The following is a 26,116-nucleotide window of genomic DNA, read 5'->3' as shown; positions in this document are numbered from 1 at the left end:
TTGCAGGGTTTTTTTAAAAGGTGAGCTGTTTGTTCACAGTTTGTCACAGCTGTCGACCCAAATTCTTGCATTATGTATCTCTCTGCTGGGGTCCAAAACAACAGGGGAGTTTTTATCTTTCGAGGCAGATTTGTACATTTGTGCAATTTAACTTGAGGATTTGGGCCACAATCCATATCAGAGTGAAGCACACTTTCGCCCATGGAAATAAATGACATTGTCTGTTGGCAATTCACATTGTACTTTTCTTACACGTCTCAGTGAGACTTGTCAGGATGAGCACAACTGTACAAGCATCCTAAGCAGCTGGCCAGGGTGGCAATATTTGGATTCCTGCTCACATAGTTACATAGATATGTAAAACTCAGGAGTAGACTACACTAATCGGATCATGCCCAATCGGATCATGCATAATTTGGGAATTGCTCTCTGTCATTTGCAAGCTTCAAGAGATCTTAGGGTGGATTTTCCAGATGGTGCTTGGGGTAGCAAAAAGTATTGAGCCAGCTTCAAGGCTTACACATAGTTTCTAGCCCACGGAATTATGTAATTGGCACAGTCTACACATTAAATGATGTGAGTGCATCTTGATACAAACATGCAAGTTTGCAAATCTGAAAATCCCACCTGATGTCATTTGTACTGAGGCCTAATTTTCTGAGAATGCTTTATGTGCCGGCAAAGTTGTTCATTTTTTTAAAAAAAACAATTAAAATGAACCATTTGATTGGAAATGTTTTTAGCAAACATTTGTAAGCTGTTCTGTCTATCATATCTTATTCTAGTAAGCAATTATAGAAATATATATAAAGACAGCATTTTTCTTATATATAGGAAATGGTCATATTTCTCAACAATTTTCTCAAATTACATTTTTCTTTCTTAACCTTGAGGATTTTTCATAAATGGGTAGTTCTCTAATCAACTTGTTTTGGGGAAGAGTCTCTTTAATAACTTTCTGACATTTCTCAGCAAGCTTTTATCTTGACAGGTAGCACTAGACATACGCTGAAATCAAATGGATGCTTGCTGCATGAACAAGAGCGATTTTAAAAAATCAGCTCTGTAATTTTGTTTTTGTTTCTTCCCGTCTTTCAATCAGTGGAACAGAGCATTCCCTGCTGTGTTTGTAGTAGTAATTCATTGGAAATGTTTCAGTGGTTTTACTACTGTTTCAAGAAGCCTGCATGTAGCGATGGATAAACCATGCGATGTGCCTGAATCTGGGAGGTGAAACCGTTGTGAGATTCCCTCAGCAGATATTTCCTGAAACAACAGAGCTGTGCAAGGAATGATGATGTACTACATATTATTCTCCTCCCCTCATATTCATCTCCCTGCTGTTTATATTCATTTTTAGATAGATTATGCAACTCAGATTATGCACATGACATTAAAAAAAAGGTTTCAGAGTGGAAAAAAGAGGTTTGCATTCATTCAGGGCTTCACAATGAGTAACACATAATCTTTTAGGAAACTCTGATCTACAACAATTTCTCAGAGACAAAGGGTGTAGAAGCAGTCACCTCCAGGCCAGAGGATACTCCTTTAAAAAGCCACACTCCTCAGAGAGGAGGTAATGGAGTTCAGGAGAGGTATATCACACTCACTCCATACAATTTATAGCATATTTAAAGCACATGGCTTTACCCAAAGAATCCTGGGAACTCACAGAGCTACAATTAGTTTGTTAAGTACTCCTAACAAACTACAGTTTCCTATGATTATTTGAAGGAAAGCAATGTGCTTTATCATATGGCTGTCATATAATGTGATGTATGTTGTGATTGGGGCAGGAGGACTTATATGACCTCAGCCAGCCTCCACTTTTTGTTTTAGCACTTTGCTATCACAGACATCTCCAAGGTGCTTCCCAACCATGCCCCATTGGTTTGAAGAATAGAGAAAACAGTGGTTAGCAACCAAGAAAATCAGGTAATTGTGATGTGATATTTAAATCCGGTAAAATTGCTACATGTACACATGAGCCTTAGAGTTCCATTTGAAGAGGGATTGGTTCTTAAATCACTCTGAAAACTGTAACTCTGAAAAGGGAATAGGAAACTGCTATCAACTCTCAGCATGTGTAACAAACTGAAGTTCCAATGATCAGGGGGTTTTTCGGGGGGGGGGGGCTGACTGTTTGACTGTTAAAGTGGTATAACAGTGCTTTAAATGTTTGGTGTGAATGTGTCTTTAACAGAACAGTATTACATACCCAGTACATTTGAGAGAGAGAGAGTGTGTGTGTGTGTGAGAGAGAGAGAGAGAGAGAGAGAGAGAGAGAGTAATGTTATTTCAAGTACTGAATATATACTGGAAAACACTTATAATACATTTTACTAAACCAAGCAACCTAGGATTTCCTTACCTAAATGATTATATTTGCAGGTTTTGCTCCAGGATAATGTATTAGTTGGTACAAATGAGCAGCAATCATATTTTGGCATCCTGTTCATACTGGGCACTGGTCTACCCTGGAGTGAGAGTGCCAGGCAATGACCTGTGGGCACTGACTGGGAATAACGGAGTTGGCTGGCAGCCATTGCAAGTAGGAGGTGCTGTGGCTGGTCGCTGGTAATAAGAGTTGTAAGTATGAACTGCAGGACCCAGGACAGCTCCCAAAGATTGGTAGAAACTGAATGGAACTTAAATGTACTTGCCTAATGTCTTAGTCAGTTAGACTGAGGCCAAGACAGGTACCAAATCAAGACATGTTCCAAATGACATGTACCAAATCTTCTGATTGCACTACTGTAGTCAATAACATCATCTAACAGAAGGCGTGGAGATATACCCTGCCCTGTGACTTGCCTCTGTTTGGGACAGTGTGAAATTTTCTGCCTTTGGTTCAAGGCTGATCTTTACCTAATCACCTGCTTCTTATTGTTACTCTGTAAATAGGATGACATTCTAGTTTGGCAAGCTGTTGAGTAAATGTGGGGGAAATGAGATAGTTCACACCATTAAATTGTAAATTATCGTTAGAATTTATTGCTCAGAGTGCAATCTTACAAAGTAGGCCCCAAAGAGTTCTATGGGGCTTACTTCCAGGTAAGGATTGCAACTCTGTTAAATCCGCTATCCAGTATCCAGTTTTTCCTAATCCTGATGTATTCTTAAAGCATTAAAATAATGCTTGAAATAATAATGTAACTAAAATATGACTAAATGCATCTAATATATCTTAGCCTTTCATTAACCCCTCTAGTGTGATTATTTTGCAATCTTGGCTGTTTATGAATTTGCTTAAGCAATTCCTTTCTTGAGATTGAGTAGTTTTGCTGCAGTTCCCTATTTTTTAATTAAAAAATTAAAATAAACCCAGAACTTCACCTTCAACACTAAAAACTTTCAGCAATGTTAAGGATGGTGTCTATTAGGGGATAAGAGTAGGTAACTTCATAATAAAATGATTTCTCTTTTTAGGAAGGAGAATATGCTGCAACTTTTGCAATTCCTGACTACCAGGGCAGGTGTGCAAACAAGGGTCTCTGGAGTGAGGGTAAATCCCGCTTCCTAATTTATAGAAGACTGGAGAAGGCACTTCTGTGATCGAGTTCATAGCCTCTGGGATAAACCAAGTGTACGTGAGAGTAGTCACAGCCTTTTCCTCCTGCTTTTTTCTAAGCTTGAAACTGACATTAGAGACACTGGGGAATCATATATGATCTGAAAAGTGGATATAAGAGGAAAATATACAACATCCCCCCCCCCAACCTGAGCTTCAAGCCACTCTAGCCTCTGGTGTATTAACTCTTGTGCCAGCATTTCAGATAAAAGACTTAATCCAAATCCAATACCCTTCTGCTGAACCGGCCACTGTGATAAGGAGAAAGAGATGAATTTGCATAAACAGCACATAATAATAATCAGTAGCATAACTAAGGTCTCATGGGCCCTTTGGCCAGGAATCAACAATGCATTTATATAAGCTTGTTTCCGTAGGAAAAAAATATGTAGAAGAAGCTCTGAATTTAGTGTAGCAAATATCTCCAGTAATTTAATAAGCATACAGAATATGAATAGCCCCTCATTTAAAGTAACATCATATCTTGTTCAGAATGTGTTTTGAAAAAGTATCCAAAAGAAAACGGAGAGTAGAAAGCCCACAAATGCACGCTCTGTCCTTACAACACCAACATTAACTCTTCAGAAAAAGCATGCTAAAACTATTAAACGAGAGCTAATTTTCATACCCAAACAAGCCCATACCCACAAACCATTATGTCTTTGTCAATTAAAACTGTTTCCTTTAAAACTGTTCTGAAATTTCTAGATGTTGACCTGCTAAACGTGGTTTCCATTTTTTTTTAAAAAGATACCAGTTCTGCATTTGATGGCTGGAAAGGGACTGTAACTTTGCAATGGTTTCCCCTTCGTAAAAATAGTTTTGCCACTGGGGTAATATTATTCAACGAAGGATGAAGTATGGTGCATGTCTCCGCAAATAGCATGAGCTAGGAACTGGTTTAGTGGACTAATTAAATGATTTCTTTGCATGGATTTACTCTGATGCTTTATAGTGCAAGCTTATGCACGCTTACATAGAAGTAAGTCCAGTTGAGGTCAATGGAATTTACTCCCATCCTAAGGCAGCCTTAGCAAAGAAGCTATTTGTCACTTGATAAATTTCTCATATTTGTCAATTGATAAATTTGCCTGCAGAGGCATGTGCTGTTTACACATGACAAGACAGTTTCAGATGCAGCAGCGATTTAATGCAACCTTTCTGTTAGGTAAGAAATTGCAGCAGTTACTGGTCAGTCACATAAACCAGGCTATCTCATGTGGAAGAATGCACGTTACTATCATAGTGGCAATGTGCAATTGAAATAAGAAGGGAAACAGCCGAATGAATAGCTTTCTCTCTCTTTTAAAAAAACGAGCTTTAGAAAACTTGTTTAAAACACTCTCATAAAGAAGCCAAAACACAACTATTCATAGCAATAAGCTTGTGCGTCTCCCCTCCCCCTGCTCTCTGAGTCACTGCAGTCATGGGAAATTATTTCGGAGTGTTAAATTTAAGATAAGAACTGGGACCAGCTAAATAAGAGCAGAACGTATCTTCAAGGCAAACTTTCCCATTAATATGAATTAATTATACAATGTGACAGAAAATCTTGGCCTTAGCTGTTAATGCTCTTTTCATCTAAACTGGTTTTTCACTGATATCTGTATATTAATTTCATGAAGTGTATTTATTTAAATTCCGAATTAATAAAGTTTGCCACAGATGGCAAGAAGCATTTAATTGGCTTCCCCCCTATTTTTCACACTTTAGTTAAAAAGAAAACTGTCCAATTAATTATGAGCCACGTATATCTTCAATATTTGAATAGTAACAGGATTCAGAATTTTCTTCAATTTTCTTCATGTAGCTGGGTAACAAAATTAATATTTAATACAAGGTTGTCCTTGGAGTTTCTTGTGTTTCGATATTCTGCAAACCACTCTTCCTCATCTAAAATTTATTACTGGTGTTGTTTTACACAACACAGTCCAAATTCGTTTTAGAAGTTCTAATAACAAGAATCTTACCCATGTATTGTTTTGAAGTGTGGTATGTCCAGCTGCTGAGACTATCCCACTTTGACAAAGTCTCACAACTGCTGCTGTATGTAATTTTTTCTAAAGTAATGATTAAAACTTTTTAGACCTTTAAATGCATACAAAGTGAGTTTGTTGTTGTTATTGCTGTTGTCAGTCAGTGTATAAGTCAATGTTTGTCTTTTCTAAGGAATAACTACGTACTGACCAACATACATTTATGAAGCCTGACATTTCTATGTTAACTAAAATATTAGATAGGATAAGGAAGCTGAATCAGTGATGGGTAATATCTTAAGATTCATAGCAATATCTCTTTATAAAACCTACAGAATCCCTATACCCTGCCTCTACTTTTTATGATAGAGCCACATCTTGAATGTCTTATCTCCTTCCCTGTTCTGATTTTAGTATTTATCTCAGCCCTTCTGTCTTTCTGCACCCTTCACAAGTGCTGTTGCGTAAGTACCTGATTCAGTTCTCTGGAATGGCAGATATTTTGCTGAATATGCCAGATACTCAGTTACAGTGCATATGCCCTTCTAGTACAAACTTCTTGCAAAGGTGACCAAGATAAATTTACTTTTGCGACCTTTGTACATAGAACAATTCTTGCAGCTCAAATGGATTCCATCTCTTAAAGATGTTGCTATGTTCTCTTAATAACTTTTTAAGATGTACATATACTAAATACCAAAATAAACAAATCAGCTTTCCTGCACCTAAAAAAGCAACCTCAGTTGTTGAGCCCTATGAACAAACTTGTTAACAAATGTTAAATGAGGACAGCATCTGGTGAGATTTGATGCTTTTTTCTTTTTAAGTTGCCTGCATTTTCCTGTTTGCAAAAAGCACACGAAGTGACATATAAATAGTGTGCAACTCTATGTGAGTTTTTGCAATGCAGATGTCTCTTTTGTGTTGAGAATTTTGTCACTGTAGACCTCTTCCTTCCCACAAGAGGGCAAAAGCAGAACTTTAGAATATGATGTACCTGCTGTACACAGTATATAAGAAAAACCTGTCTTTTCTGAAGGAGGAATTTAATATTGAAAAGATTTAAAACTGAAATAAGAACTATTGAAGCAAAGATGCCCAGAGTTTTTGCACTGACAGATTTAAATATGCCACGGGCCCATCTGTAACTTTAATGAGATTTTTGGGCATTTTCTTTGAGGCTTTTCTGGATGAAGATTTTGGTGGGGAAACAAACCACAATCTGCCAAGTTACAAGAAGATCAGAACAAATGCTCTCTCACAGATTTTCAAGGATAAGGAGATAATTCTTCCTCTCTCCTCAACTGAATCCATGAATTAAATAAACTGTTTTGTTTATTTTCTTCCTTATTTGTTGTAAATAAACATTGCTAAGGAACAGGGGGTTGCTATACCTTTACACAATGATTTTCTTACACATAGCTTATTTCTTTTGCAACTGCTAAGGAGAAAACAAAAATTGGGGTACCCTACTTAAAGGGTTTCCCAACTTTGTCAGGATCTGGTTCTGTGGGTCCAAAAATCTGTCAGGTTCAAGAAGAGACCGCAGCCAAGTTAAAGAGCTAAAGAGCAGCTATTAAGCCTGATTGTTAATTGTCACAACCATGTTTCAACTCCTAAGCAAGCAAAGAAGAAGAAGCCAGAACAAAGGTTACAACAACTTTTAAAAAGCAACCACAATTTCCCACAATACATTTCAAGAAGCATCATAAAAATGTCAGAAACATGTCGATGATAGGTAGAAATCTGAGTCCCTTGTCACTCAAGGCAGTGATTATACACCTGTCTTTCATCTTTTAAAGAAAGTATTTGCAGTTTCCTTTATCTTGAATCACTTGGCATCATCTATTCTTGATGCACCTTGTGAATTCCCATCCTGAGATGGGTTCTTGTACATTTATTGTGAGTCTGATGGGCTTCTGTCTGGCTCTTTGACATGTGTGATATTGCCCAATCTGCCCATCAGGAGGGGGATTTGGTGATTATGTCTGACCCTGACCCACCGCCATGGCTACTCAGGTCTTCTCCCCTTTACCTGTGTACAGCATCTTTATTATCTTTAGAACTAAATGAAACCATTTATTTGGCTATTTTGGGTGAATTTCTATACAGTGGTGCCCCGCAAGACGAATGCCTCGCAAGACGTAAAACTCGCTAGACGAAAGGGTTTTCCGTTTTGGAGGTGCTTCGCAAAACGAATTTCCTATGGGCTTGCTTCGCAAGACGAAAATGTCTTGTGAGTTCCTGCTGGGTTTTTTTCCTGCCCCCCCCTTTTCCCCAAGCCGCTAAGCCGCTTATCAGCTGATCCTAAGCCGCTAAGCCGCTTAATAGCTGATCCGCTAAGCCGCTTATCAGCTGATCCGCTAAGCCACTTATCAGCTGATCCGCTAAGCCGCTTATCAGCTGATCCACTAAGCCCGCTAAGCCGCTAATAGCGCCAATCCGCTAAGCCGCTAATGGGCTTGCTTCACAAGACGAAAAACCGCAAGACGAAGAGGCTCGCGGAACGGATTCTTTTCGTCTTGCGAGGCACCACTGTATTTCAGAAAATGGGGTTTCCTTGACTTATTCTGCTAAGATGGTTGTAGGCATTAGTTCTTGAGGGTTTGAATGGGTTCACTGTGTATCCATGTCTGTACTTTCCTTCAAGACTCTGCAATGCCTCTGATACATTGGTTGCGTACCCAGGGCCATCTTTACCTGGGGGTGCAAGGGGTGCAGGGCACACGGGCACCAAACTCTGGGGAGGCACCAATTGTATACCTACTGTATACCAATTGGTGGCAGTGAAAAGCAATGGAACGAAAGTCCCTGCCCCCCCCCCGGTCGCTCTATTACTCTATAGCATCAAATATTCCCAACAAGTCAGGAAACAAATCAGTTTTCCCCGCTGCATCGTCGTTACAGGTGAGCCGATTTGTTGGGAGGCCTTTCATCCCAGCTCACCTTCCTTAGCTGTCATTTTCACCCAGTGCAAAATGGACTATGGAAAAGATTAAATGTTTTATCTTAAGCTCAAATGCTTGATCTTACAAATGTTTTATAACCAACATGATACTGAGTTAGGACCTGAAAGACAGAAAGAAAAAGGTATTACCTGCTTACCATCTTCATTATATAGTTTCTTTTGAATGCTTTTACTAAGGTCCAGTCTTAATATTTTTCATGCTAGAAAAGTAAAGCAGAATGGGAGCATGAAGGTGATTTCTGAACAAGTTTCAAATGTTTTCTGACTGACTTTCAGATTTGTAAAAAACATCAACCCTGTCTCATCATGTTGGTATTCCTAAATGTCTCAGTGCAACTCAGTACACCTAAGATATTGTAGCAGTTAAAGGTGTTTTAGTAGGAATTCAGCTGGCATGTCATATACTAGCATGTTTCTCTTGCCTCACAAAGGGTGTCATGTCTTGACGAATCAAACCAATTACTTTACAGCTTATGAGAGCCAGAGGATATAGTCATGATAGTAGTTCAAAACAGCCACATATCTGCTCATCTGTGGAGTAAAATTCATAGCTTACAGATGGCCAGGAAAGGTAACTCTTGTACAATGAAATAATTAAATCGTCTCTTCTTTCAGGCTGTCACAAATGACTATTCCAGGTTTATGCTGCCTGGCTGACATATCAAGATGTCTGTGTCTTGTGCTGATAACTTATGTGGACTTTGAAGAAGATTTTGATATTATTTCCCTTTTCTTACCTGGATAAAAATGCTTTTCAGTGGTCATTCTCTTGAGCAGCATTCTTTTGTGGATCTATTCAGAAGTAAATCCCACTGAGTTCAGTGGGACTTACTCCCAAGTAAATGTGTATTGAATTGGGACCCAAACTGACTTTGGTTTTCACTGCTAGATCTTAAAATAGCGACCACATTTAGTTTATGTAATTTGGATTAAATGTTACAGATGGGAAGAAATATAATCTGGTACTTTCGAGGTCAACAGACTCTCCTTTTTATATGAATGCAATTAATTTAAAGAGGATTTTAACCACATGAATTCTGTTTGGGACTAAAGTGTGCTGTGTTTTCTAGCTGCTGAATGGTCTGATAGAATCATTAACAGAATACTATTTCACCACTGATTTCAAGGACTTGAATGTGATTGATGGATTTGATTTTTTTAAGCATGAACACACATAGTGAATTTATGTATTAACTGATGTAAAACTGGCATTCAATAAAAATGGACTGGATTTGCCCATCCCTATTTTGCCAGGCTGTAAGCAACTCTCTTATAACTGTCACAGAAAGGAAAAAGTTTGGAGACTGAGGTTATATCAACCATAGTTCTGGGCAGAGGACTAGAAAACTCAGCCCTTCACCACATTTCAGTTCCCAAAATTCTTTGGGGAAGCCATGACTGTTCTTCGGCATCTTGTATTAGCAAAGTGGATAAACTACACATGATGGCAAAATGGGAGACAGGGATATTGCATTGCATGCCCTTTCAATTCATATTGCATATATCATTCTTCTTCCATTGTATAAAGTGAAATCTCATAGCAGATTGATACTTTTTGTAATTTTGCTTCCACCTCTGACACAACTCAGTACCTGGAACAATAGGAGGATCATAGGAACACAGGAAGCTGTCTTATCCTATTGGTCTATCTAGCTCAGTATTCTCTACACAGACTGGAAGTAGCTCTCCAGGGTTTTAGTCTGAAGTCTTTCCCAGCCCTACTTGTAAACCTGGGATCTTCTGCGTGCAAGACAGATGCTCTCTCACTAAGCTATGGCCCTTTCCCATGTCAACGTAGACTGGGACAGACGTGTGAACATGTGGGCTAGGAAGAGCACATCTTTGTTTGAGACTCTGTCCTGCCACGTGGTGCCCCAAATCTTCCTGACGCATATGGAAAACATTGAGGCCTTGCTCCTGGCGGGTTTATGTTGCCCATAACTCACTTCCATAAAGCAGTGTGCTCAACACACACGCCTGGTAGGCCTTAATCTTGGTATTGGCCATTAGCATCCCATTATTGTGTACTCTTTTCAAGAGGCAAGCCATTTCCTTAGCTGCCTTACTAATAGGCTTGCCCAGCTCAGTGTCAGTAGAAAGGTTGCTGATTATGGGTGGAGCCCAGGCAGACAAAATTGTCTACCACCTCAAGTATGTGGTCAGCAATGCTGATGCTGGTGATGTCCTGACCAAAAATGTTGGTCTTCATCAGGCTGATGGGGAGGCCAAACTCCATTCAGGTTTGGACCAAATGGTTGATGACCCGCTACAGAGCTTCTTCAAAGTGCACTATCAAGGCTGCATCTAATTAAAACATAAACATCTAATGAAGGAACGTAACATCCATAACAAGTAGTCACTGCGTACAGAATGCTCATATCCTAAGTCGTCTTCTTCACAACCATGCTAACTCCTTTACATATGCTTTCTTTAATTTTCTCATTGCATTCCCTCTGTCTCTTGTAGCCACTGTCTTTTTCAAAGCCCCTAATGGGACAACGCCTTTTCGGCCAACCATTGTTTACCTGTCACTCACTGTAACTCAGCCCAGCATTCTATTCCTCTTGTGTCTCATTCTTCTGCCCACTCTTCTGCCACAGAGTCCTTATCCCATTGACAGTTCCCTTGAGGGTTCCCCCCTCCCCGATTTCACCTGCAGGCTCTTCTCATTAAAAGTTGACTGGGACATAGTTTCAGTTTTCTCTTCCTCTCTATCCTTCATTTTATCAACTGAAACTCCAATCATTCTCCTTGGGCCCCTTAGTCATATTCACAATTTAATACGTCAAAGCCAGAGCAAAGCTGTTACTTTGTACTGTGGGGAATTGTTGGTCCTTAACGGGTTTCCAGAACATATTCTTTTCTACTGTCCATTGTACAACCAGCTACGCAAAGTAAGCAAGCAAGCTTTGGCCCTTTTTTCATTTTAACACAGAACTGAGTCTCTTAACACTGCAACCATACTAAATTGGACTACAGAACGTGTGACCCAGAGCACCTAGTTAAGATTCAAAGGACATAGGAATGTAATGCAGACATTTCATCCTTCCTCATCTTCTGTTGAACAACAGCACTCCTCACCATGCAGCTTGGGAGAGTTTCAACATTTGTTGTGGGGCATATGGATCTGTTGTTTGGTGAACAAGCTAAAAGCTTAATCCTGCTCAGGCACGCATCTGCATTATGCCTAAAGCGTTTGCCGGAAAGGTGGCATTCTGACATTTTAATAAATAATAGTGTGTGAAACTGTGATTCTAGCCCCACTTAACCTGGGAATTAGCTCCATTAAATTCAATGGGACTGTCACGGTCCGGTCTACGGGTGATTGAAGTCCCAGCTGAGGACATCGGGACCGGGGGCAAGATGGTGGGGTGGGACCAGGAATGAGAGTCCAGAAGCCAGGGATCCAAGGGTCAGGAAGCAGGGAGTCACGAAGCCAAGGGTCGAGAAGCAAGGAGTCAAGAAGCCGAGGTCCGAGGATCAGGAAGCAAGAAGCCAAATGCAGCAAGGCAGGAAACAAGTTGCTGTGGCAAAGAGCCAAAGGGAAATGCTGACCTTATGTTCCTTCCCGGCTCTTGCCACCAGGTGCAGTGAGTTACCAAGCGGCCTCACCTGTGCGGCCACGTCTTGCCTCTCCAGAACAAACTTAGGATGGCCCCAGTCCTGTGAAGCCCTACTGGTCACAGGGCCTGGCTCCTGCACGCACTCTTGACGGGGACTTTCTTCTGAGTAGATTGATATGCACTTTATCTGCATATGTTCAGATGATGAAGAAGCTCAACTAAAGAGACTTTTTGCTGCTGAGCTAACTATATCATCCGTTTTAAGTGGACTGGGTTTTGTGCACACTGCATTATAATGAAGAGCTTCATTCGGACTGGATTTGAATTAGAACTCTTAAGAGTTCTACTTCCCTTCTTTGTTTAGTGAGGAAGGCTCTCTTTACTTTCACGCCTCTCCCTCTTCCCCACCCCCTCTTTCATTTTATAGGAATGTAGAAAACTGCCTTCTACGGAGTCAGACCCTTGGTTCTTCTTGCTCACTGTCATCTACACCACTGACAGCATCTCTCCAGGGTTTTGGACAAGGGTTCCCAGCCCTAGCCTGATGATTTAAAAATGTATTTTCTGAATTGGAAGCGTTCCTTTAAAATTGTACAGCTCAACTCCAACATGGGAAATAAAGGAATTATTTCTCTATTGTTCATTTGTAGATGCAAATCTATGAGATGAGATATTTTGCTGTGGGAAGAAACTGTATATACTTCATACACTTTCAGAGCAGTCTCCCGAGGAATGACGCATTAGGAAAAATAATCCATATTTTTTCCAAGCTGCCTCATGAGGGATGACACTTTAGAACAAACACACAGCCATTTCTTTTTTTTTTAAGTTAGCAACATTAAATTGCCTGCAAGTGGGTGAGGAAGACAATACACAAATGAGCTGAACATAGGTCCTATGTGACATGAGGAGCATCTTTTCATTTATGCTGGGAGTAAAAACTGTATATTCCCCCCCCCCCCAAATGAACAGGTTTACCATGCCAAGCAGCTCTCAATCGTCCCACCTTTAGATCTGTGAAAAGCTCCTACCCATTCACTGCCATGGGACAAAAATATTTTGTTTTCTTTGGCATTAAATTCACTAAGCAGCATTTCAAGGTTGGGCTGTTTACTACAATATCCAGGGCGAGATGAGGAACTTGGGGCCCTCCAGATTTTGATGGATAACAAATCTCTGTCCATAAGCTGTGTTGGTTGAGACTCATGGAATTCAGAGGTTCCTTTACTCCTGATCTAGGGGAACCAAAAGAAATGTATATAAGGGATTTTATGAAGAGACTCTAAGTTTGTAAAAGTTTTCTCTTGTGCAAAATCATGTTGTTGTTTTTTCAGAGCAAGCTTTGAAAGTTCAAAGCAAGCTCTGAAAGTTCAAGCTAACTTCTGGCTTGAAAGCAGGATTTAGTCAGTGACCTGGTGACCATAGAAACGGAAGAGAACCCATGGCTTGGTTTTATGGAATTATTCACTTAGGAATAGTTTCACTCAACTGACTCAGTGAGATTATTCAAGAAATGCAATTAACCCGCCTGCCTCTACTGCTCCCATGTGTAAACATGTATCTCACAGGAAATTGGTGAGGAGCAGATGTTAGGGGTCATCTATTGGCATTACTTGAAATGGTGATCTATAACTGAAATTGCCTGTGTGCTTATGAACCTCTGGGAAAACATATTTCAGCTCACTCTTTAATTATGCTTGCTTGGAAGCATGCTGTATTTTAATCCTAAACTGAAGTAATGTAAATGTAAACGCGAAAGAAATGACTTCATATTGTAATGGACGTAAAGGTGACTCTGAATAACAGTTTCCATAAAGCAGATTAAAAACTTTTATCTCTCAACATTTTCTAACAAAAGAGAAAGATGAAATTTCACAATAGTTATCCAAAGAAGAAAACATTTTTTACTTTTACTCCCTACCTGTGGCTCAGTATTGGTGATTTTTGCTTTAGAGGAGGGGTCCAGTGAGTGGTCTTAGAACACAAGATGCTGTAGCATGACAGAAGCTAATCAGGTATGGATCTGGTTAATGATCTGAGATGGAGTCTATTGAGAGCTGATGTAGATGCAGGATATACATACCTACATGTATCTACTATATATTCTGGAAAGTTGTTTGTTCTCTGGGAATTTGGATGCTTTTTGAGATATTTCCACCCAATTTGACATGAGGGTTCCTGTGGTGATTTGGGGCTGGATTGTGGGTCAGGAGTTCCCTGGGTCAGGCTGGATCCCTGGGTCTGGGGGTTGGACTGTGCACAGCCATAAAACTAACAGAGTGCAGTATTTCTTTCTAAATCTCAATTTTTTAAAATTTATTTTTGGTTCCTTAGAATTGCTGGCCAACACTGTGTACTGTTTCAGCTAGTCTATTGTGTGGGAAAGTTTCTTGATTGCCTTTTTGCTATGCATTTGGACACCATTTTGTATGGTGATGCCTGAGATGAAGGAGCAGTTTTTAATCTGCTTGGATATAATCATGTACCATTTTGAACCAAGGTGGTAGACTGAACCTTTTAAAACTGCACTGATTTTAACTACCAATTTAAAAATTGCACAGTTTTCTTTGTTTCTTTCTTATAATTTCAGAGCAACACCAGGTATAAGGCTGCTAATTTTAGACATATTAAAAAAAACCAACTGCTGCCATAGGGAGCTTCCCTAAGTTAAGAAAGATGTACATAGAGTACCTTACCAAGAGAGTTTGAACATCTACTAAGTAGCTTGGATGTGGCTATGACTTTGTGGGGGAAAGACTTCCAGTCTTTGCTTCATTCTGCTTCTTTCCCCCCTCACCATCCATATACTGTGGTTGCTGCTAGTGATCCTTATCTGTCATGATCATCTCTTGTGACTGACATACTACCAGACAGGCAGCTCACATAGCAGTGCATCACAGGGCAGCACTGCTGCTGAGGAATTGGGGCACTCGGTTGCCTGCCACAAGCAACCAGACATGGGTTAAACACCAAAGCTCACGTAGCTCTTCAAATGCGTACTTGAACAGGGGCAGCCAGCATGTTGTCCTCTTGATGTTGTTGGACTATAGCTGCATTGGCCTATTGGTCTCCACCCCCATTGTTCTGCCCGGACGCTGAGGTCCAGCGCCGAGGGCCTTCTGGTGGTTCCCTCATTGCGAGAAGCAAAGCTACAGGGAACTAGGCAGAGGGCCTTCTCGGTAGTGGCGCCCGCCCTGTGGAACGCCCTCCCGTCAGATGTCAAAGAGATAAACAACTACCTGACATTCAGAAGACATCTTAAGGCAGCCCTGTTCAGGGAAGTTTTTAATGTGTGACATTTTAGTGCATTTTTGGTCTCTGTGGAAGCCGCCCAGAGTGGCTGGGGAAACCCAGCCAGGTGGGCGGGGTACAGATAATAAATTATTATTATTATTATTATTATTATTATTATTATTATTATTATTATTATTATATTGGAGTATAGTTGCAATAGACCATTGGCCATCTGTGGCTGATGGTTCAACAAGATGATCTGAAGGGCTCCACGTTGGCTACCCCTTGTACTTGAGCGTAAAGGAGCTATCTGATTGCATTTCTGCCTAGCTGCTTATAGATCCTGGTACTGGTTACTGTATATACCAACTTCATTTCCACTGAATGAGATTCTCAAAATGAGTGATACTAACAAACTTGCATCTCAGTCATCGTATCTTTTGTTCAAACTTGTCTGTTGCTCATGTACCTATTTAGTATAGCTTTTGGTTTAGAAGAAGAGCTTTGTTGTTGGTTTGAATAAAATGATTGCATTATTCAGTTTTTGATCAGGTACTAATTAACTCAGGGATCAGGAAGATTGATAATCCAATAAAATGAATGGATTAGAGAGTAAATCCTTGAACACTGTTGTTCTTGGCTTCATGTTTATCTCTTATTTGCAACACAAATGCCGTTTCCAGGTGTTGTGCTTGTAAGATGTTTGGTTAAAAATGATATTTTCCTTCTAAGACTTTTTAGCTGTTTAGTTAATTGAATAATTGGACACTTTGCTAAAATGTTTTTCACAATGCCGGATCCAACAGGCTACTTCATGAAGCAACATAATTAATATATAAAATGTATTTAAACATTAATTTCAAAAGCTAGGCATAATAATTATGTAGAAATAACCTATAGCCTTACTATATATATATATGTCCTTTTTCCTTTTCAGAGAGAGACCAAAGGCCAGTTTCTCATAGATCATGTTTGCAATCATTACAGTTTGCTGGAGAAAGACTACTTTGGCATTCGCTATGTGGATCCTGAAAAACAGCGGGTATGTATATGAACTCTGAACAGAGTGCATTTGTCAATTTGTGTCAGGTCTGTAAAACTTCTAAGCTGGCAAGCAGAACCAAGAATTTCTTCTCATTTTCTGTCTGGTCTTTCATTGCCCTAGTATAGATTCCTCAAATTGTGATGGCGTAAGGGTCAGGGGTAAGTGTTAAATCCCCATTTATTGAGTTGATGAGCAATCTGCAATATACTAGGACAAGTGCAAGAGTTCTCCTGTGTGGGATGGTTAGGACCCTGCCAGTCTCTGAGCTGAGATACATACTACAATTGCCATGGGGATCAGTATCCCTGGGGTGGCTATAATGTGTAGCCTAGCTGTATCTCTTCCCTGTTGCTCAGTCAACCCTTTTTATAGCATGACCAGGGGAGCCACAAATGTAGAAGCTGAAGATCCACAGATCCACTTCCACATTATGCCACAGCATTTTGATGCTAGCCTTTTCATGGTCTGGAACATATATAAACAGTGCCGGATTTACGTACAAGCTAATCAAGCTGTAGCTTAGGGCCCCACTCTCCCCCCCCCCATTTCAGTTCAACAATTACTTTGATAAAATACATATTTTGTTATGTGCAAATGGCTTTAGATACCTATTAGGTCCATAAATTACCATATAGCATATATTCAACACAAAAAACAGTGACAATTTGTTGTTGACAAAGGACAGCTGGACATATAAAGGTCCCCATTACCTTCAGTAGCTTAGAGCCTCCTATATAAATAAAAAGGTAAAGGCACCCCTGCCCGTACGGGCCAGTCTTGACAGACTCTAGGGTTGTGCGCTCATCTTACTCTAGAGGCCGGGAGCCAGCGCTGTCCGCAGACACTTCCGGGTCACGTGGCCAGCGTGACAAAGCTGCTCTGGCGAGCCAGCACCAGCGCAGCACACGGAAACGCCGTTTACCTTCCCGCTATAAAGCGGTACCTATTTATCTACTTGCACCCGGGGTTGCTTTCGGACTGCTAGGTTGGCAGGCGCTGGGACCGAGCAACGGGAGCGCACCCCGCCGCGGGCGATTCGAACCGCCGACCATGCGATCGGCAAATCCTAGGCGCTGAGGTTTTACCCACAGCGCCACCCGCATCCCTTCCTATATAAATATAGGAGTCTTATTATTATTGTTTTCACTATAGTTCATACCGTTAGAGCCACATTGGTATTTGGGTACCTTTGAAACTAAGATAATGGTTTAAAAATAGACATTCAAAGAATTAGTGAATTAAAGAATTTAAGTTTTGCATATTGCTCCACATTTTAAATCAAATCATTCCCTCCCCACTGCTCTGGGTTAATCTTCTTAGATTATAATAGTGGGGTTATGAATATATAAGTTGTGTTCTGAGAAGCTACATCCTAGAAGCTTGCAAATGTAATGCAAGATTTGTGACTGCAAATAAATCACAGGAACAATAAGGCTGGAAGATGCGGCTGGCAAGTGGCTGTTGCAAATCTTCAACTTGCAAACAATAGAATCCTTAGAAAAGCTTTCAAAGCCTTTTCCAAAACTATAAATCTTCCAGTAAAGGAAGCCTCCTATTTTAAAATTATAACAATGGGAGCTATTTACCAGTGACCTCAGTAAATGACTATTAATATTGTGTATTAATAGGCAAACATTTAGTTTTATACTGTGTGAGTGGGAAAATTCTAACTGAGTGTTACTGTTGTGCATCACAGAAGTTGATGCACCCTTCCTGCTAAGGATTTGAAATAGCAATAGAAAAACTCCGTCTTCTCATGCTTAACATCCTATTCATTTTAAATGAAGAAATAAAATTACTTCAATTTTTAGTGATTTTCCAAAAGTCCATTTTTAAATCTTCTGTATGGGGTTTTGATGTCCATTACATCTGTCAACCTCAAACCATAACACATATCAATCACTGCTAGTTGGAAACACTTTTTACCTCCCCTCCTTGGAAAATGAACTTAAGAGGTTTCCACGTGTGGACTTCGTCACTTGGTTTTGCATATATTATGTGCTTAAATTCCCATTGTATGTTGAACACTATATTAACTACTCTTTGGAATTGTATATTTTACTGCTGTAAGCAGCTTTGAGACCGACATGGTGAAAGTGGGATATAAATCTGTAAATAGATGAATAAAGATAATATTAGGAATGCATTATTCTGTTTTAAAAAATAGACAAAAATGCATTGAGCTATGGCAATGGCTATGCATATTGGGTTGAAAGCAATATGCTTGTCAAGATGCTTCAGAAGCTCCCATGCCAATAAACATTATAAATAATACATGGAGATGTGCTTGCATACTTTGAGTGACAAAGACTCATATCTCTTGCCTTCCTTTAAATGATCACTACAGAAGCAACTGGTGATATTCTTGAGATGAGTGGCAAATTTAAAAACAGATTTTTAAACACACTGGTAGTGTCTCCCGAGGCTACTAAAGTTTTTTGCTGGTTCAGTAGTTTGATGCCCCCGCCGGCCGGCCCACCATCTCTGATTTCTGCTGTCTGAGTTTTGCATACAACCGAGTTTGCTTAATTGCAGTCTGTGCAGCTGCTTCTGCTTCCAGAACCATGTGGCTCAGACTCAGATTTATTGCTCATATTAAAGGACTCATCATGTTTATGAGTGCATTAGTTGTTTGCTGAATTGCACAAAAGTCAAGGATCTTCAAATGGAAGAGCTAACAAGCACACTTGGTTGGATAGCATTGCCTCCCAATAATATTTTTATATCATTGGCAACATTTATTCTTTTGAATTGATTTCTGTCAGAGCTTTATTTCTCGCCCAGTTTGCCTCTTTTTTCTTACGGTTTGTCCTTTCTTCCTTATGAAATTCATACAAAAGAATGTCTTGGTTTGGAGTAAAATTGACAAAAACCCCTACAGAATTATGCACATAGGAGCCCAGGAAAATAATCCTTTGCACTGTTGCACTGACTGGTAATAACTTGGACAACTTGCTTTCTCACCTGCACAGCTGACTGCAAAACAGCTTACAATGTGGAAAGTATTTGTTTGTGACCTATATTAATGCTCATCTGGACCAAACCTTTTGGAGGGATAGCTTTTGAATTTATGTAGTTATCTGCTTTTACACAGCAGTTGTGGCACTGTTAAGGATGAAATGACAGCATGTGCAATTTTCCCAAACCAGTAATTTTGGAAGACTCCTGCAGAGTAGCTAGAAGGAAGAAAGGAAAATAGCCTGCAGAAAACAGAAGTGAGAACGCTGGGTTTCTGTCTATGAGCAAACAATCTTGCTTCTTTTACCGGTTTCCCAAGTGAAAAGAACACCTAAAATTTGTAGCCACAAAGGAAGTGCTGCCTGGAATTGTAGGCTATCACAATGGGCACCATGTAGAAGATTCTCTGTCTCCCTCACCCCAAATTTCCCTTGTAGTGTGTATTTGCTTGGGCCATCACTTTGCCAGATTGGTTAGTAGTTGAGGATGACTTTAGCAATTCTAAAGAAACTTTTAAAGTAAACATCTAAAAAAATGTCCTGTGGTTAAGGCAACCATTTACACATGTTCCCCCCCCCCAAAAAAAAGAGGCAGGGGGAGAGAAAGGAAGGAAAGAATGAAAGAAAGAGGAAGAAAGAGGGCACAGACGGGTATAAAACTTGCATATGCTGATTTATTTGTATAGATGCAAATTCAGAAAGCATTGCTTTAGAAGGCATGTAGTTTAAACATAAATACAAGGCATCTCGCTGTAGCAGGAAACACTAACTGTGAATGGGAAACTTCAAGGCCTAGTCTCCTTTTTATGATTCTTTGTCCTGAAACTGAACTTGGAGCAGCTGGCTCTAAAATAGAGGTGTGTCCTCTGTAAAGTAGGTCACATGGTCTTCCAAACAAAGGCCAAGTTTTTTGTGGACCAGAGCCTTCATCAGATATTGGAAGTGGGTTCTGGTCGATGACGGCCTATGCTACAATACATCTATTCATATCTAAGAGGCTATAAGACTCTGTTTAAATTAGGGGTGGGAAACCAGTGGCCTTGCAGGTGCTGTTGGACTGCATGTCCTATCAGCCACAGCCAGCATGACCAATGGTCAGGGATGATGAGAGCTATAGTTGAGCAACTCTCTCTGTGTGTGTGTTTGTGGAAGGGCACAGTGCAAAGCAGATTGTGAGTGGCATTGCCTGTGGGTAATGCTGGCAATATTTCAAGTAAGTCTGACAGTAATAAACAAGGCTTTTAAATATTTAGTTCCCACCAAGTGGCAAATCTATTATGATGGCTGTTAAGTTGGTATACTGGGATTTCCTTGCTTCTATAATGCACCCTCTCATGGCTTAAAGCATGTTTCGCTTCTGAAAAATAGTGCTAGTATTTCTGCATAATTTCCGCATTCCTGGGTCTAGGGAACATTTTAAAATTCAATTTATTTTGTGTTTTCTAATTTGGAGGTGGGTAGCACTCTTAGATGTTCAGTAACCTCTTTAGGTTCTTAACTATGTTTAGAGCTTTACAAAGAAAGCAAACAAATTTTCTGACTGCATGAAATGACAGGAACAATATAATTTTAAAGAATTTAAAAAGTCATTCCATTCAATCCCAGCAAATCTTAAGACTTCTGCCGTAAAAATCTATCTCATTGTTTGCAGTTGTAGCAAACCTTCCTGAAACAACCACCCCCACCCCATTTTATTTAACTGAATATGGAAACAAATCATTCAGCACTGCAACATTCTGGCACTTTGAAATTTATTTAATATAGCACTTGTATCTTTGAAATTGAAACATGAATGGAAGGTTAAGCAATGCAGTTTTTTTTACTATATTTGTTATCTTCATCCGATTCATGCCACACAGCACCTTTTGCATAACGCCAAAGCACATTTGGTACATACTGCACTGACAATGCAGAATTCTCTGGAGGCGTCAACAAAACTGTAGATGTGGCGACTGAGCAGAAACCGTATACCTGGATTTTCTGCAAGCTTTTACAGAGTTATGTACTTCCCTTGTACCCTGTAGGTTAGGCTGATCTGTTAGAGGGGGATTTTCCACTGGTGGCAGATAACAGAAGCTATGACTCCATGAGACCGGTGTAAAACCAAATTAAATAAAGGTTTTATTTCAAAACAACAAAGCTTGTGGGTCTTTTTCCTGCAGGCAGAGTTCAAACTGCAGCTTTTCACCTTTTGTAGCTATGGCCAGCTGTACCCAATTTGCCCAGAGCTTACAGAAACTGTTCTTAAAGGTATAAACATCTTTACTGTTTCTTTGCAGAATGATTCTTTCCCAACATGATTATGGGCCCAAGGCCACTCAGTGAAGTGTTTATTCTGCCAAGGGTGGCTATTCTGCTGGCAGACATTGTTGGATTTCACCACAGACCATGCAGGCGTTCAGCTGAACCAAGCACTAATGCATCTTAATTCACTCATCCTGTATCTAGTAATCCAGTTGTCTAAATCGTGCTAAACATCAGGAAGAACTTTCTGACAGTAAGAGCTGTTTGACAGTGGAATGGAATCTCTTGGTAGGTTGTGGACCCTCCCTCGTTGGAGATTTTTAAGCAGAGGTTGGCTGGACATCTGTCCTGTATACTTTAGTTGAGATTCTTGTATTGCTGGGAGTTGGGCTAAATGACACTTGGAAGATAGAATCATAGAATCATAGAGTTGGAAGAGACCACAAGGGCCATCGAGTCCAACCCCCTGCCAAGCAGGAAACACCACCAGAGCACTCCTGACATATGGTTGTCAAGCCTCTGCTTAAAGACCTCCAAAGAAGGAGACTCCACCACACTCCTTGGCAGCAAATTCCACTGTCAAACAGCTCTTACTGTCAGGAAGTTCTTCCTAATGTTTAGGTGGAATCTTCTTTCTTGTCGTTTGGATCCATTGCTCCGTGTCCGCTTCTCTGGAGCAGCAGAAAACAACCTTTCTCCCTCCTCTATGTGACATCCTTTTATATATTTGAACATGGCTATCATATCACCCCTTAACCTCCTCTTCTCCAGGCTAAACATGCCCAGCTCCCTTAGCCGTTCCTCATAAGGCATCGTTTCCAGGCCTTTGACCATTTTGGTTGCCCTCCTCTGGACACGTTCCAGTTTGTCAGTGTCCTACTTGAATTGTGGTGCCCAGAACTGGACACAGTACTCCAGGTGAGGTCTGACCAGAGCAGAATACAGTGGCACTATTACTTCCCTTGATCTAGATGCTATACTCCTATTGATGAGGCCCAGAATTGCATTGGCTTTTTTAGCTGCCGCATCACACTGTTGGCTCATGTCAAGTTTGTGGTCAACCAAGACTCCTAGATCCTTTTCACATGTACTGCTCTCAAGCCAGGTGTCACCCATCTTGTATTTGTGCCTCTCATTTTTTTTACCCAAGTGCAATACTTTACATTTCTCCCTGTTAAAATTCATCTTGTTTGTTTTGGCCCAGTTCTCTAATCTGTCAAGGTCGTTTTGAAGTGTGATCCTGTCCTCTGGGGTGTTAGCCACCCCTCCCAGTTTGGTGTCATCTGCAAATTTGATCAGGATGCCCTTGAGTCCATCATCCAAGTCATTGATAAAGGTGTTGAATAAGACCGGGCCCAAGACAGAACCCTGTGGCACCCCACTAGTCACTCTTCTCCAGGATGAAGAGGAACCATTGATGAGCACCCTTTGGGTTCGGTCAGTCAGCCAGTTACAAATCCACTGAGTCCAGTCAGAATTCTATGATTCTGTGATTCTATATCCAACTACAGTTCAGCTAGGAAATTCTTGCTCCCCATTCTCTTAAGGGAGCAGTGGTAAGATATCTCCATACCTCCTTACTGAAAGGTGAGATGAAGCCATGTTCAGCCTCCCTGCTACCCCCTAAAAACTAGGAAGAAACAACTTCTACAAAACATATACATTTTAATTGAAATGAGCCTATGTATTATGGGATATGAAAATGGGTCCTCTTATGAATAATAACAGTGATAAGACAGGATTAAACAAACAGTGATGATAAAGCAGGGAAACAAATAGAAAATCTATTTTAGGGGGTCTGGTGCTACTTTAAGAGATCTGTAAATTAGTGAGGTAGCAAAGTCTGGAGGTGAAACAAAATGATTCAGTAAAGTAAATTTTCAAGCAGACTCAAGATTTCCAAAAGGTTCTGCCCAAACCGGCTGACTAGATAGCAAAATGGCAGATGATATTCCACATTAGGTACACAGTGCTGCACATCAGGGACATCATTATAATCTACGATGGAATCTACGTAAATCTACGTAAATAGTCTGTAACCAGACACAAAAATATCCATGTATATCCCCCCCCCCGATTAGTTTCTGATGAGGCAACGATGATGCAGATTTTCTGTCCTAAATCAAATCGGGACCTTATGATGATTTGAGGGACAATATTTGAAGTAGCATTTCTTCAGCATCATTTTCACTTATAAGTATGTAAGAGATGGGAACAACCCAAAGTATCACTAATTTAGATGCCGAAATAGCATATAAAGGCACATACGGAGAAGTGGCCATTTGACAATATTGTTAAATCATACTTGGGTTTTTCTCCCTTTAAATGTATTTTGAGCTTTGTGAAATGACCTTTCCAACACGGACGCTTTTTTTGCCGGGGAGCCATGCATAACATATAGGCCTACTCAGCATTGTGGATAATCATCCTGAGGGCACCTGGCCTGGGAAATGGCGACTCAGGGACATCGAAATGCTGATCCAGGATTAATACAGTGCTTAGAAAGTGAAGAACATTACAGGTCAGCGCACAGCAAGCAATGGGATACCATATTGCAGGTGCAGTTGCCTCCCTAGCAAAAGAAGATAGAGAGGTCACGTTGCTTTAGCAATTAAAAAATACTTCTCTAAATATTTTCAGTCTGACACCTTCACAGATATTGAAATTAGCTCATAATAATGCATTTATGCCGTTTGATTTTGTCCACTCTGACCGTAAACACCATGGTTAATTAATTGAGCCAGGATGCAAACCTGACATTTTCAAATCACTTCAGCATATGACGGTTTTGGTTCCATGCTTGTTAATATAGCAGATACTGTATTGATCCCTGTCAGTGGTAGTCATTTTCACCTTTTACATTTGTTGCTATAATTTAATTAAATTCTAATAATTTAATTTGCCTGTTCAGTTTTGCTAAATTTGTATTTGAAGAAGAGATGAGTGCAGATTGATAGTAGGAGAAACTTCATAGGAATGAATTAATAAGCATTTTAATGAATTATTAAGTGGAAGTGATAGAAAGATTCCAGCTTTTTATCACATACCCCGAAAGCAAAATTCCAGCTTCTCTGGGACAGTTGTAATAAATAATAAGTGAAATGAATGTAACCTCTTTTGTCAGAAGCTGAGAACAAAAGAGGACAGATTGCAGTGGTTGAATGTTAGAACAGGGAGTCCCAGCTTCAAATCAATGCCAAGCCTCATAGTTTGCTGGGCGATCTTGGTCAGTCACAAGCCTAATCCAGAAATCCCTAACTATTTTGGCCTGGGAGCTCATTTGTGAAGCTATTATGTGCACTGCCACAAAAATGGTTGCCATGGGGAGCTTGTCTAGTGACAAAGTGATGGCCTAGCGAGTAGTCACAAAATGCAAATAACCTGTCCATGAAATTCAGTACCAAACCACTATCCTCCCACTGAAGGAATGGGTTTCCAAAACCCAAAACTGACTGTGCAGGCAGTTTGAAACTGCACCAAAATCCCTATTTTTCCTTAGCTAAAATCCATTTACTTGAGCTCTGAGCTCAATGCATAAACAAAAGCCCGGCTGTATAGACAAGTGCTCAGAGCCCTCTCCTTTATCAGTTGTGACAGCAACTATGGCCTTCACTGTACCAGTAGTAGAACAGGACAGAGAGAAGACACGTCTGTGCTTTATCTTACGTCCTGGACACACTCTGACACACAGACCCAAGTCTGGGAACAAACGCCAGAGCGTGTTCCCAGAGATGATTACCTCTTCCCAGATAAGAGTAGGAAGAGGAATACCCTTTTATGGTCAGAAGTACAGGAAGGAAATCCCATTTATGGTTAAGAGTGCCGGAGCAGGAACATCGGTGATGTCAACCTGCGTGTACAAGCTGACGTGGCTGGGGAAGGAGGGAGAGGGTGCCTGGAGGATATATGTATTGCATGAAACTTGTCATTTCTTTGGACTTGCTGTGGACTCACCACGCAAGTGCCTTCTGCTATCCGGAGAGCAGAATAAACTCTTTCTTTGAACCAACTCGGTGTCATTTGACTTCCTTCCTCCTGTCCCAGAGCAACGCAGACCCAATCGGTGAACTCCAGTAAGGCTACACCACCAGCACATAACAAACTAAGCATTTTGCAAAAGGAAAACTGGTGGTGCTCAGAGAAACACAAATAAATACCACACATGTGCACCTCAAAACCAACTGGCAAAATATCCAAATATCCCCCCCCAAAAAAACCCCCAAATGCCTGCCAGCTTCTCACTGCCTCCTGGCACATCTGGCAGTTTTAGCTGCCCTGTCCTCTTCCAGCCTATGAAAGATGGCTCTGGGTCTACATGGCAACCAGAAACACTTTGTGGAAAAGAATGGAAGAGGCTGTCATGGCTGGAGGTCTGCTCTTCACTTTCCAGTGAGCATAGTCGTTGCACAAAGTAAAAAGGAGCATCTCCACCCCCATCGTTCTGCCCAGATGCTGAGGTCCAGCGCCGAGGGCCTTCTGGCGGTTCCCTCACTGTGAGAAGCCAAGCTACAGGGAACCAGGCAGAGGGCCTTCTTGGTAGTGGCACCCGCCCTGTGGA

General features: G+C 40.6%; 1 protein-coding gene across 2 annotated transcripts in view; it reads left to right on the top strand.

Annotated features, from left to right (window-relative positions):
- FRMD3 (FERM domain containing 3) overlaps window positions 1-26,116 on the top strand; it is a 125,635-nt gene that overhangs the window by 37,545 nt on the left and 61,974 nt on the right. For both annotated transcript variants that reach the window (XM_083464903.1, XM_083464902.1), the window contains one exon: window positions 16,250-16,354. In XM_083464903.1, coding sequence (XP_083321029.1) covers window positions 16,250-16,354 — 105 coding nt within the window. The remainder of the gene's footprint in view (window positions 1-16,249; window positions 16,355-26,116) is intronic.

Source organism: Podarcis liolepis, assembly GCF_965112155.1.
Source record: "Podarcis liolepis genome assembly, chromosome: 11".
Classification (NCBI taxonomy): domain Eukaryota; kingdom Metazoa; phylum Chordata; class Lepidosauria; order Squamata; family Lacertidae; genus Podarcis; species Podarcis liolepis.
This window is presented reverse-complemented; position numbering and strand designations above follow the sequence as displayed.